The sequence below is a fragment of the Limulus polyphemus genome, unplaced genomic scaffold, assembly GCF_000517525.1.
Source record: "Limulus polyphemus unplaced genomic scaffold, Limulus_polyphemus-2.1.2 Scaffold6101, whole genome shotgun sequence".
Classification (NCBI taxonomy): Eukaryota; Metazoa; Arthropoda; class Merostomata; order Xiphosura; family Limulidae; genus Limulus; species Limulus polyphemus.
The window spans coordinates 29,955-45,118 of NW_013671711.1; the positions used below are offsets into that span (position 1 = coordinate 29,955).

The 15,164-nt window shown below is 34.0% G+C and overlaps 1 protein-coding gene across 1 annotated transcript in view; it reads right to left on the reverse strand.

Moving 5' to 3' along the window:
• LOC111089387 overlaps window positions 1–15,164 on the reverse strand; it is a 26,705-nt gene that overhangs the window by 3,525 nt on the left and 8,016 nt on the right. The window contains exons 3-5 of the mRNA XM_022401795.1: window positions 11,056–11,160; window positions 9,849–10,466; window positions 131–133 (exon numbers count right to left, since the gene is read on the reverse strand). Of these exons, the coding sequence (XP_022257503.1) occupies window positions 131–133; window positions 9,849–10,466; window positions 11,056–11,127 (693 nt within the window). The 5' untranslated portion in view covers window positions 11,128–11,160. The remainder of the gene's footprint in view (window positions 1–130; window positions 134–9,848; window positions 10,467–11,055; window positions 11,161–15,164) is intronic.

Sequence of the window (15,164 nt, forward strand, 5' to 3'; positions counted from 1 at the left end):
AATTAAGTGTATCGCAAAGATATTCAGAAAGAATAAACCAGCTTTATTTAAGAAAGGACTTCTATCAGTAAAATTTCTTCGGAAAGAATTTTTACGGAAAATTAACTAACGAATGGAGACGTAACAGTACTGTCTGTTGTAAATCCATGTGGCTGTTTCGCATGGTATGGAGGTTCATTAGGCCCACGCGGGAGTACATGGACATTTTGCGTTTTGCGGTTTTTATGGGCGTTTTTGCTTTTTTACCACTACTTCGCCCTCAGTAAATGGATCCTCACCAAATTTGGCATGAAGGTTTCTTGGGTCCACGCGGAGATACATGAAAAGTTGCGGTTTCACATTTTGTGTTTTGCAGTTTTTATGAACGTTTTTGCGTTTTGTACAATTACATATAAGGGAATCAACTTTCCATTAATCCAGTTAGTTATTAATAAGATAACTTTTTTTCTATAGATCTTAATAATTAGACATACGATATCCATTATTTGTTGATAACTCGCAAATAAATTAAGTTGCGTACTAATGGCCTCAAGATGTTTAGCGAGTTTTTACGGCATCGGGACGAGAACCATGAATCCTCGTATTCACAGTTCGGCGATAAGGAGTATAATTAACTTGTTTGTTTTGAATTTAGCGCAAAGCTACACGAGGGCTATCTGCGCTAGCCGTCCCTAATTTAGTAGTGTAAGACTAGAGGAAAGACAGCTAGTCATCATCACCCACCGCCAACTCTTGGGCTACTATTTTACCAACGAATAGTGTGATTGACCGTCACATTGAAACGCCCCCACAGCTGAAAGAGCAGATTGCGAGGCGAGCTCCCTAACCATCTGGCCATGCCGGACCTGTATAATTAACTAAGTAGAATCTCGTTAGATAATTTGAAAAAATGACAGATTAAAAAATATACTGTTAATTACCTAAGTAATTTATTCACATTCTAGCACATCCAGATTTAATTTTCTTATTGTTTGAGAGAATAATATTGGACTGATCTTAACTAAATATATTTTCCACAGAATGTTTACATTCTTTTATGAACGATTTTCAAGCAATAATTTTTATGTGTTTCCTGAGCAGGAAATCTCCACTCGAGAAAAATGTTACCAGTTAGTTAACGTGATCCAGACCGCAAGGCAAGACTTGAAGAAACACCACTAATAAATCTCTACTCTGAAGCGAAACATTTTTTTTTTTTTTTATGTCTGTGTGTTTACATTAGTTACCACGAGGGAAACATGTTGTATACCTTGCTCCTCGGATTTGTTTAAATTACGAGTGACCAATAAGAATTATAGTTGCTGTTCAATAATGTTTGTTAGTTTTAAGTTTGATGTAGGCTTAGGGACCAATTTGCACTAATCTCGCGCCGGAAACACTGATGTTATATACTAACCTGCGAAAATAAAAAAATTAGGCTTACCTCGATTCAATTATACCAAAAAGAAAAAGACAGTAATATTTTTACATCTTTAGTAAAGCGTGGGTTGGAGCGAAAATCACACTAACTTTAGTGATGATTTTAATTTACTTGTAATATTTTGTTTATGCTACCGAAACTCTTAATAAAGTCACGTAGAGATGATGCTTGCCGAGAAATATCGTCTGTGGTTAACACGTGATATTATCGATACGTTACTAGGTTACGATAACGATATTTTTCCCACTAGTACAGTCAGGATTTTTCACAAACATATATTTTCAGGTTTGAAACGTTAACGTTTACGTACCCTAAAAACCAAATAAGTAAAAGTAAATAAACAAAGACAATAAAACCGAAGAAATAACTAGTATATATATATATATATATATATATATATATATAATAAGTTTAATGTAGGCTTAGGAACCAATTTTTACTGATCCAGCGCCGGATAAAATAAAGCCTACATCAACAATGCTGATTGAGAAACAATAGTTAACTAGGATATGTATATTACAATCAGGTTTTCTGTTTTAAATGTGTCTGTAAAGTATAACAATTACTACTGTTGTTGACAAATAAATACTTAGTTAAAAAAACGAAAATAAACAATAACCAACTGATAAGTGTTAGATAACAAACACAATGGGTTAACCGCGAAATGTTGGAGTTTTAATGAAGTTTTATTTAAGTTCTTTAAGAAATGTGAACAGAATCGCCAAATTGCTAGTCTCAGTTGATCTTACAATTGCAAAAGTCTTTCGAATATAACACTGCATTAACAACTACATATACAGCTAAGCCTAAATAAGAACTTATGTGCAACCCTATGTGTACTTGTTAAGCCTAATGTTAGTTTAGCAATGTTACTGCGTTCTCACGGCCTATCCACTTTGGTCCCTGTTTATAATTTTCAGTAATCAGAGAAATACGCCATAAACTGTTTCTGATTTTCATCTCATATTTCTCTGAAATTCAGGTCTAGTAATACGAAACAAAATTTATTTGAAATTTTTAAAAGTCCACATACGTTTCATAATAACATCAATGAATTTTATTCTTACTGTATTGCTAAACACAAAAATTGTGTATCGTAGTTTAAAAAAAAAGTTGTGATACACGAGACATTTTCACAGAATTGTAACAAATCCCACAAGTTTGTGGAAAGCGACATTAAGGAAAGTAACTAAAATGTCAGATCAAATTTTGATATAGTTAGAAGAATATCAAAATATTAGTTTACCTCAATAAACTTACATTTTGAATAACATTATTTTAACTATGAAGCTTAGAAAATCCAAAACCACTCAACAATATATTTTTATATAAAATGTACTTCTGAATTTGGTATTTCTAACCTAAACGCCACCTAATATAATACATAGCCAAATGGACAAGTCGGAGAACTATAAAGTCCAGACGTAACGCGCCCGCAGCTGAAAGTGTGGAGCGTGTTCTGTAGCGTATTAGGGGCTCGAACCTTGGGCCTTTCAATCCGCAACTTAACACGCTAAACGACCATACACAGAGTAAAATCAGAGTACATTTTTTTTTACAAATGTTTTCTTATAAACTTACTAGAATCTATATATTAACTTTTTCAGACAAGGGGTTAATTTTTATTAAATATCATCGTCTTTCTTGGCCGCCTAGCGACCGTCGTAGGATTAGCCTGCTTATACACCTTTAAAGAAATGGATCTGTAAGAACCAATTATCTCACTTTAATATCAATTAGCATAATAAACCACCTGGTGTTATCCAACTTTTATGAAATCGATATTTAAGCACATAGCAAATGCAAGACATAAGGTATTCTTACACGTGAACTTTGAAAGTCATGGGTCATGATGTATTGTACAACAGTATGATGCGAAATTAATTGTTGAATTTCAGAATCATTATTAAAAATTATAAAGTTAATAAAACGAAGAACGGATTATTTTATAACACAGGATGTGACAAACAGCGTGTATGAAATCTACCACTCAACCGTTTTCAAAAATAAACACTTTTGTTTCTACATCTGTCATGGCGCTGGGCACACACGTGAAAAAGTTAGACCTTGATTTATCACGATCGAAGAGGTCACTGTGGAGACTTACCAAGCGGTAACATTGTACGAGACATGACGTAACAGTAGGGCAGCTACTGGATGAGCCACTTGTGAAAGACGATGACACCGACATAAGGCAACCACATGGTGAACACTTGGATCAACTTTATGAAACAAGTGACCCCCTCCCAAGGGGCTTGATTGTGTCAGCAAAAATTAACAACTTAGAATCCGAAGCTCGTGGGTTGTATTTCAAACAAACGACTCTTCAGTTTTTATCCTTCCTTTTACAAACCCATCAAAATATTTCCCAAACTTTTGAGAAATACTTATTCAGCTCGGATTTAGAGAAATGAAAGGTACAACAATATTAAACACAGGATTCAAATGTGTAATTAAAGAAAAATAACATAACTTACTAACATCATACATATGACAATAAGTTCACAACGATAATGCAACATATATATATAAATTAAAAAGTCCCACGTGACTTAGCGGTAACCTTGAAAGTATATAACACTAAAAATCTCGATCCAATCCCTTCGAGGGCAAAACTTAGCCTATTGACAGCTTTATGCTTGTTAAGAAAGTAAATAAATCGGTTAACAAGTTTTCAGTGGTTTTATCTTATAATGAAGTACATTTAATGACACTATAACAACACTCAACTGTTTATAGATTTTTTAAAAATATTAAACCATGTCATTATATAAAGCAATTAGTAGGGTGTTAAGTAGGATACTGCACACTTATTACCTAATAAACTTGGCTCTAGGAAATTATTGTCCAAACTAACTTTAGAAGACAGAAGTGGAGCCATTACAGTTGGTTTATAAATGAAGGTAACAAAACAAAATCAAAATAAAGACATACAGCTTTAGTGACAGGGAATTCATGGATGATATTTATCTTAAAAAGCGTGTACATATTTTCTACTGAATAAATATTTCAATTTTATTAATAATTTTCAGATTTTTCGTTCCAATGAACTTGACAGCAAATTAACTAGACACAAGGTTTCTTTCTGTTGTTTGATATGATACAACTGGTTGTCATAAACACAAGGTTTCTATTGTTTGATACGATACAACTGGTTGTCATAGATACAAGGTTTCTATTGTTTGATACGATACAACTGGTTGTCATAGACACAAGGTTTCTATTGTTTGATACGATACAACTGGTTTTCATAGATACAAGGTTTCTATTGTTTGATATGATACAACTGGTTGTCATAGACACAAGGTTTTTATTGTTTGATACGATACAACTGGTTGTCATAGATACAAGGTTTCTATTGTTTGATACGATACAACTGGTTGTCATAGACACAAGGTTTCTATTGTTTGATACGATACAACTGGTTGTCATAGATACAAGGTTTCTATTGTTTGACACGATATAACTGGTTGTCATAGACACAAGGTTTCTATTGTTTGATACGATACAACTGGTTGTCATAGACACAAGGTTTCTATTGTTTGATACGATACAACTGGTTGTCATAGACACAAGGTTTCTATTGTTTGATACGATACAACTGGTTGTCATGGACACAAGGCTTTTACCGTTTGATTTATGTGGTAAATAAAACAGATAATCAAACATTTCTCGTTCGCCCACGTGGGCATCCTTTGAACTTTGACATTTTTATCTGCTTTGTCCAGATGATTCTGTTTAGTTCTAACACTCTATCAGTGTGAAATATCATTCAAATAACGGTGTAAAATTCAGTCTAATGTATTTCACTCTGGAACTTCGAAACAATGTCGACAAAGAGCTTATATAAAACACAGTAATTTGTGTTATGTGATACAAGTAATATGGTTCCAATTTACTATGTCATACGATTAGTATGATACAGAAAACCCGACGTAATATGAAAATCAAAGCAGTAATATTATTCGTGACTATATCTGCTGGGAACAGGATCAAATAGCAGTAGATATCTGAGACACACAACGAACGGCGGGTGTTTTACATTATTATTCAACATAATGACTGTCATTCACTTAAAGCTGATATAGCATATTAAAACACGCCCACCTCTGTTCTAACTTTAGGCCTACTCGAACGTCACTGTCAGCAAACCGAATTTTATATCATTATTACACAGGTAACAATATTAAAGTAATTATCACTATTACACGGGCAACAATATAATATGCAAAATAAGTGTGTTTTGGGCAATAAAGACCTTTATTCTTCAGATCATAATAATAATAAAAAAAAAAACACTTTTAATTTCTGCCAACGTTTCGCCCTTGTCGCAAGAGCGAAACGTTGACTGTTTGTTTTAGAGCAAAGCCACATTGAGCTATTTGCTGTGTCCACCAGGGGGAATCGAACCACGTATTTTAGCGTTGTAAGTTCGTAAACTTACCGCTGTCCCATCGAGGGACAAATTTGAAATAAAGTTTTTTAATTACTACTCGGAGAGTAAAGGTCTTTTTTTTTTTCTTACTTTGTTGCCAAAATGTACAGTTCCCTCCAGTACGCATTAAAAATTTTGAAAAACAACAAAATAGGTATTAAACTTCATGGGATAATAATTAAAATAAAAATTTTATATATGAACCTAATTGTTTCTTTACTGACCAAATATTTTTAGCGCCTCTACAAATAAGTTAAAAACTAAAAAGGCTTAGCAAAGAGTATTTTAACTTGTTTTTAAAAAAAACTATACTAGTCCGAAACGTTTGACCAGAACTTAATTTCCGTTTTTCTTTCATTGATGAAAGAAAACTGAAATTACAAATTTCTACAAAAAAAATTTAAACTTAAAAGAAAGTAAAACATAATACTGTTTTCACCCGCCAGGAGGAGAGATGGGCAGGGGTCTTTGCTAAATAAAAGTTTACATATTTAAGAAAATATGTAAAGCAGCGTTTATACATCAAGAAACCCGTTATACAAATAAAGTCAATATTTTTGAAGGGGGGCTGCCTTTAGTTTCCAGCATGTTAAAGATGTTCCGAACATGAAAAAATGTAAAATTTTTCATGTAAAATAATTAGATTTACATGATGAAATAAAAAAAATCCTTTGTATTCGCGAAGTAGTAAGTATCATTCGTTGTACATTACCCAGTGATAAAGACTGGATAAGAAAAAAACGCGGGAAAAAAGTACCGACAAATCAAAATGGCGGTTTGTTTGCCAGCCATCTCTAATTTAGTAGTGACAGCCTAGAGAGAAGGCAACTAATCAACACCATTCACCGCCAAATCGTGGGCTATTCTTTGCCAATGAAAAGTGGGAATGACTGTCACGTTATAACGCTCTCACGGCTGAAAGGACGAGCATGTTTGGCGACGAAATTCGAAATTGGGACCCACACGTTACAAGTCGAGCGCCCAAATCATCAACTCGTGCCATTGTGGGTAATTAATTCTAATCCTCCCGGTGACCTTAAAATTGAACAATAACACAGGCCTGCGAACTTAAACTTCATAAAAGTTGTTTTGGTTTTAATAACGGATTTTTCGTAATTCAGCTACGCAGATTTCGAAAAATAATATTCATTTTTTTTTTACAAATCGGGAAGAACAAAAATCTTACTTAGATCAAATTATTATTTCGTTTACCACAATGAACATTTTTTATTATTATGTTTGTCGTGTTTGGATTCCAGAATGATCGATAAGACTCACGTCGCGATTGGTCTAGAGCGGTTGTCAACATTTTAAGCATAACAAAATGTGACCCGATTTCAATGAAAATGATTCACTTTTGTAAAAGTACATATGACGTTTTGTGAAAAATCTGTACGTGGTGGAGAAAAAGGGATATGATTTTCGGATTCAGGGTACAGGAATTACTGTAGAATATGTACAATTTTCAAGACAATAAAACCATCGCAGGCCTGTGAAATCAGAGCCATATGACCACTTGAGCGCCACCTAGGGGTCTCTAGAAAACCAATGTAAGTTTACTTATTAAATCACGCATGATACTTATGACATCTCGTGCAGTTTCAATTTTACTGATGACTTCGTTTTCTAAAAACACCAAGCATGTGTAGCAGACTCGTTTTATTTATGAGTGTATTTAGTACTTTATATCGGCATCTTTACAGTAACTCGGTATTTCGGTATGTAATAATATACACCGTAAAATTTAATGATATCAGCACATAAGCTATTAATGCATTCTGGCATGTTGTACTATTTATTCTGAAAATAAATAATGTAGATTGAGTAACTACCAAAGTGATCAAGAGATGGCAGCACGTTCCTACGAACTGCACGGTATCTAAAATAAACCTTTGGCTGTTTATTTGGTGAGTTTAGAGAAAAGACACGTTGGGCTACCTTCTGTATCCACCGCGGGATATCAAACCCCGGATTTTAACACTGTCCCACCATGAGTGGGTCTTAACATTTACTTTTTATTATTCCGTTATCTAATGCAACAAGTTGAAAGGCGTCTTCAGCTATTTACCAAGGTCGAAAACTGAGCTATTCTACCCTCAGTAATCTATAAAATTGACTAAAAGAAATTTCTCTGTGCGTCACTAATTGGAGGCTAAAGATTGGGTTTTGATACCCGTGGCGGGAACAGCACAGATAGTCCATTGTGTAGCTTTGTCTTTAAAAACAAACATACAAAAGAACTGGAGTCGTCTATCAATTACACCTTATAAAAAAAGAGAGGGTAGAGAAGGTTAACGTTACCACTGTTTTGTACATGGTGTGTCGTCATCACAGCTACAATGGTTTTTGAGGTTATGTAAAGTCTCCTTAACCATGTAACAAACGTTATTTTAAAACATAATCAATCGAAACTGGCCAGTTTATCGCCCATTTCTTCAACTGGTGTTCACGACAGCAATTACAATGGTCATCAGCGGCCAGACGATAAATAAGAGACTTCATGAACAGGATAGGGCAGTCCTGTTCCAGCCTTGCAATAGTTAAGAACTAGTAGGCGACTGAACGCTACACAGATTCATGGGTTCGTGCCTAAAGGGCATGAGGTGAACAATATGCTTTAATGAACCACTGCTGGGACTTTGAACAAGAAACCACAGAGGTCAAAAACTGGCCTAGAAGAGGAGCTGGTCTAAATCCCGTATAATGTCTGGGAGACGTGAAAGTTAACGCCTTAACACGCAACGTCAGGGAGCTTGGAGTTACATAACAAAGAAATGGGGACAGGATACATCATGACGTCATTCGCCAGAAGTATTCGCACAGGGGCAGGGGTTGTAGCAGTCAATGCCAACCTGGTCCACTCCACCAGACACTAAAACTAGCTGCTTGAAATTAAGGATATTGATTACTCATGCTCCACTAGCGACATCGGTGTCAGCGAAACTGAACTACTAACTAAATATATTATTTTTTTCATTTATTTAAATTATTTATTATGAATTTTTTATTAAAATAAATTACATTTTTAGTAAATATTTTTTATTAAATTAAATTTATTATTACAAATATATTATGCAAATAAACTGTGCTCCTAAAATTTTCAGCGCTGTTTTTAGGTGAAAACGTATATAATAACTTCTGTAAAATCTTGTAGTGGATTCTTATCAGGTATTAAAGATTCCCAGAAAACCTGACGTCACGCGCTGCCGTTAGCTGTTGTGCTATAATTGTAATACCTAACGTTCACTGCGTAATAAATAAGTGAATACACACTTTACAATAAATTATGCGTTTCGGAATACTCAAATAAGTAAATTTTCTTTGTTCTGTTGAATTGCGAGCAAGACTACACCAGGACTATCTACGCTAGCCATCCCTAATTTTGAAGTGATAGATTAGAAAGAAGGCAGTTGGTCAACACCATCCACAGCCAACTCTTGGGCTACTCTTTTAACAACGAATAGTGGACCGTCACGTTATAACGCCCTCACAGCTGAAAGAACGAGTATTCGAACCCGCGACTGTCAGATTGCGAATTGAGTGCCCTAACCATAATTTTGAAGAGATAATTTAGTCAGACCGAATAATATGATTTGACCGCAACTAAGTCTCATAAAGTGAGGGGCGAGATTCTTTTTTTTGACATTAATTGGACGCAAATCATCAAACCTGAGCACGCTAACCATTTGGCCGCACTTGCCCCCCCCCCAAAAAAAAAACATCTCTAAACCGTCGACTAATGTGATAACTGTAAGTTTATTTGTTGGTAATTTGATATTGAGAAACTATAGTTACGTGACGTATCATAAAATATTCACACTTACCAATAGGTGCAAGAATGCTAATTTCTCTGTTCGTCGTCGTGTCTGACACCGAATTAGTTTCTACTCTTCGAGGAAGGAGGTTGTCTGGATAAGACCCGGATGTTGTGGAGGAAGCCAAGCTATCCTTCACTCGATTATCAAGGGACGGGGACGAGGTTCCAGAAGCAACGGTACATGGTAGTCCTGATGACTGGAGTGCGACTGCCAGTAAGGACGAGGTGGTTATGGATGGTGATGATGTCGAATTAGACGGCGCTGGTACTCCTAATGCTTCTGCTAATATGGGGTAAGAGTTCTGACACGAGATCCTAGGTCCGGGATTCTGGATTTTGGATGAGGTTACTAATTTTGAAGAATTACTACTTACACACGCAAATTTAACAGTGGATGGAGAGTGGTCAGCTTCAAATTCTTCGATGGACATTAACGATGGGGTCTGGGTTAATAAAGAAGAGGATGATGTTGAAAAGGGGGGGATTTCTTCTGAGTTAGTACTATTTCCAACCCAGTGATCAACACCAACTTTCCTGTTCTTTTTACGAAGAGAAGTCTGAATTTCTTCAAAGTGAGACTGGGACATTAACAATTGGTCGAGGAGGCCGCTATTTTCTATTTTGGTTTGAATATCATCAAAAATATTGTCAAGTTCAAAACCCGGATCCGAGAACTGTCTCATAATTTCTTCTTCTTCTCCAGCGAGTTCCGGAACCAGACTATGCAAGTCAGTGTGTAATAGTTCTTGAAAAACATCTGGTTGTTGTTGGACATTAATGTTAGGCCCACTATCCTGTAGAATAGTGTAACTTTTTTTTACAAATTTTGAAAGGCTAATTGAAAAAAAAAAGTAATTAAAAGTTATCCCAATAACAAGTGAATAATTTTAAAAATGTCACACTTATTATTAAGAGCTTTAGAATATGAAACATGACTTTTAAATGAGGTAATCAACACAAGGAAAATGGCGCTGCGTTATATTTATATTCATGCGGTTAATTGGCACAAAAGGAAAATTAAATTCTTACATCACAGAATAATCTATTTTTTGGAAGTTAATCCACTAAGTATTTTTTGGAACCACATTAAATAAAATCATGTAAAACAATTTATGCTAGCCAGTGTTTAAATACATCAAATGTTTATAGCAATTTTGGGTAAATACGTCAAGTCACAGTTACAGTAATAACATAAATATTATACGCCATCTAGTGGTAACTATAATAACTGTAAAACATAAGTGGCTATGCTTTTTTATTTTTATTTTATTTCTCCAAAAGTACAATAATTTTAAATGTCCTATATTTCAATTTATCCACAAATTTCTGTGCCTAGGCTTAAGGTTAATATCATGGCGGAGACATGTTAGTCTTAACACTCACGAGGCAGGAAAAGTCAATCATCTTGCCATCAGCATCAGGACACCACAGGAGGTCACTGTCAGAATAAGGCATTTCACAGTTTGGTTCTCGTGGAGTTTAGAAGCGCTAAGGAATGAACGAATATATCATAATTGTTAAATATAAGGTACATAATACATAATTAACAAGTTAAGAGATTGGCTGAATATAAGGTACATAATACAGAACTAACAAGTCACGGGATTGGTTGAATATAAGGTACATAATACAGAACTAACAAGTCACGGGATTGGTTGAATATAATGTAGTTAATACAGAACTAACAAGTCACGGGATTGGTTGAATATAAGATAGTTAATATAGAACTAACAAGTCACGGGATTGGTTGAATATAAGGTACATAATACAGAACTAACAAGTCACGTGATTGGTTGAATATAATGTAGTTAATACAGAACTAACAAGTCACGGGATTGGTTGAATATAAGATAGTTAATATAGAACTAACAAGTCACAGGATTGGTTAATTATGACACATTAGAAATCATAAAATAACAATAAGAATATTTGAATCTCATGTCCAGTTTACAGCTAACCAATCACCTGTTAGTCCATTGTATCAAACTTTACTTCATAAAATTACACTATTTACTAATAATACAGCAGTTTTATTAAACAGATAAAAACTTTAAATGTAACTATTTTATCGCATTTAACATTAATTGTTCTGTTTATTATTTGTCATTTATATATTAATACATACTTCAACAGTATTATAAGATTAAATGAAACAGCATTATAAGAATTAAACGTTCCAAAAATGAAAATGTCGCCAATAGGTGGCAGCACAAAAAAACAGACAAACTTTTCAAGCACAAGTATGATTTATTATATGGTAACGGTAAGTTTTTGGATCATGAAAGAATAATATTCTGATACAAATAATAATTACTAACAGAAATAAAATAAGCGCAAACTGTAGAAATTTTAAAATGCATAAAAATGTGGAATATACAACATTCCATGGTATTTTATTACCTTACGAATATTTTAAAATCTTTACACTAGATGGCGTCAAGTAGCATCAACAAACCCGGTTTTTACCGTTATAGGCCTTCAGATTTACCGCTAAGCCACTCTGGGCTCCGATAATTATAAAAAATTGCTTTGATATTACAAAGTAAAACTTGGTCGATAAAATTTTATTATTATGTAAACGGTAAATAAAATAATTTCTTTATACTCCAAAACGTAAAATGGCTGACCAGTACGTTGAGATAAAACAAGGTCATCACTAAATTTACACAAAGCAAATACTGAACAGCATACAGTATTAGCTAAGTTATGTTAACAATGAAACAATCACTCGTGCAGGACAAGGTAGGTTTTAATTATTGTATTTTGGCACTAGTGTATAAAGTTAAAACCATAAATAATATTCAACGTTAAAAACTAGTACACAATTAAAAACATTTTATTTAGGCCTATCTATGGCATTGTCTTGTAATTCACTCCTGAGGATGACGTTGTAACGTCGAAACATGTAGGTAGAGTCGTCAACTTGTTGAAGGCCAGGTCTACTAGATCTCTGATGAATCATTTGCCAGCAGGTAAGTGTTTTTTTATACAGATTCTTATGATCTTATCTAAATTATTATTATTATTATTAGATCTAACTTAGTTATATCATCTACTATAGGCCAAGCGTCCTAGGCCTACGTGTGAGTGCATATCTGTGCTGAATTATTAGCCAGCGGGTGAACGCTTTTTCTACAGATTCTTATCTAAATAAGTACGTTATTATTATTATACCTAAGGTTAGATCATCTATATACATAGTTCTAGGCCCCTAGATCTATATAATTAATATACCTTATACAGCTGTGAAAATTGAAATGTTATGCTAATAATTGGCAAGCACGAAATTGCATTAGAAAATATTTTTCCCCAATAATTTATAAAATTTGTTAGATGATAGATCTATCATCTATGCATTAGTTTAATACATTTCTAAATTTTTAAGAAATATAAATTTTTGTGTTTTCGCTCCAAATATAACAGGACCCCTTTCTCTAATAATTCATTTCTTTGTTTTTCACCTGTTACTATCCATTTTATTTATTTTTTTGTTTTTTCTACTTTACTTTTTTTGAAATATATTTTTTAACGTATTACTTATGGAAGAAATTAATAAAGATTTGAATTTTGTTAAGTTGAAAGATTATAAAACACTTTTTTAATTGAAAGTTTCTAAAGGATCTTTAACACTATCCGTGACGGCCTATTTTTACTTTCTGGCCCCTCCTTTTTTTTTAATATCTAATATTTTTATATGCTGCTAGTGAGAGAACCTGTTGTTAAAATATTTGAATCCCACCACTGTCGTGAGTCTACTGCTAAAAGATCTTTGACAACTCAACAAGATCTCAAACGTTTGTTGCATCAGCCAACGACACATCTTCATCTATGGGCTGTACCAAGTAGAAGGTCAGGTTGAATCTGGGTGGCTTTGTGTTGGTTAAGAAATCCAGTTCTTTGCCAAACAGAGAGTCACAATTGACAAACTGCTTCGTTATCACAGGATATTCAGAGATTTTAATTCCCAAGTTTGTAAGTGCAAATCACTGGTTGATTAAAGACAATGAATTCTAATTGGTCAAAATGTCCGTCAGATGTGAAGATTGAATAGGGCTCATAACTGTCTAGCTTATGACCATTACTCTCCTCTAAAAACAACCTTTAAAGCCAGAATAATGCTTGAAAAGCTTTGGTCAAGTAGTACTGCTATGGAATTCAAATGTTCTCATGTAAAAATACCCTATAGAAAGTGCATCTCTGGCATCTGCGAATTATGCAACCCACAAGCCCATTGGATCTTTACATGACCCATACCTATCTAGTCATGCTGCACTCTATTGTCACTCTCGTAACAATGGACAGCATGCTCAACATAAAGCCAAATCCTACACATACATATACACCGACCCGAATTAGGTAAAATTAGCCTTCCCTTTTGACTCTTAGCATTCATCAACATATCAATTTTCTTTCTTTATAGTCCTTTTTCACTTACAAGTTTTGTACTAGTAATGATGTCACCACTTGGGTGATACTTTCCACTTCTCACCAGTACACTTACAATCTGCATTTTTGTACATCTTAAGATGGTCTTTGTACAAACAATGTTGAGAAAATATTAAGAAAACTTTGGTTTTTCTTAATATTTCAACTTATATAACTGAAACTATTCCATCACAATCAATTAAACACTGGGTGTACCAAGTTTATATTTGTTATGATGTTTTTAGATACTGTCTGCTAAATTCATATACTAATGGCAATTAACCTTCTCAAACATTTTGATTCAAAACAATCGAAATATACTGAACTACTATTACCGGAAAACAACATATAAAATTGTGTTTTCTCTCAGACATAATGCTATGCAACTCTTATTGAAAAACAAAAGTTAAACTATGTGTCCTCTCGGACTTATTGTGAGTCCTACTCTTATCCTTCCGGAAAAATCACTACCTGCAAAATATTTCAATGACAAAATTGAACCATTTTCACACAAGTATTAATTTAAATACAAATGACTTGTAAACTGTATTTTCCAACAATACCTTACAGGTTAGTAATCACAGTTAACTTCCTATCACAAAATCTTAACATCCTTTGTTCCCATCAGTATATGTCTTAGTGATTGTGTTTGTTGTGCAGTTGATCCATTCATATTATAGAACACTCACGAATGACTTAATGTAATGTTCCTACACGTGTGTGTGTGCGTGACCATGTGTATTTATTTAGATATGTATATAGCCATGCAAATTTTCTGAAGCATTGGGCCAGTAGCTATTAACATAACAATATAGGACCTACTGGTCCATCTCGGCTGTTCCACACTCTAAACTGAATTAACTTAAAAAACTTAAAGCCAGCCCTTATCATTCATATACTTATCAAGCTTTTTCTTAAACTCATTTAAATTTACTGCCTTTACAAAATCGGAAGGGAACCCATTCCAAAGGCCAAACACCCTGTTAGAAAAATAAAACTGCCTTAGCTGATAATGACTCCAACCTTGCCAAAATTTATATTTGTGTCCCCTAGTTCTACTATTATCA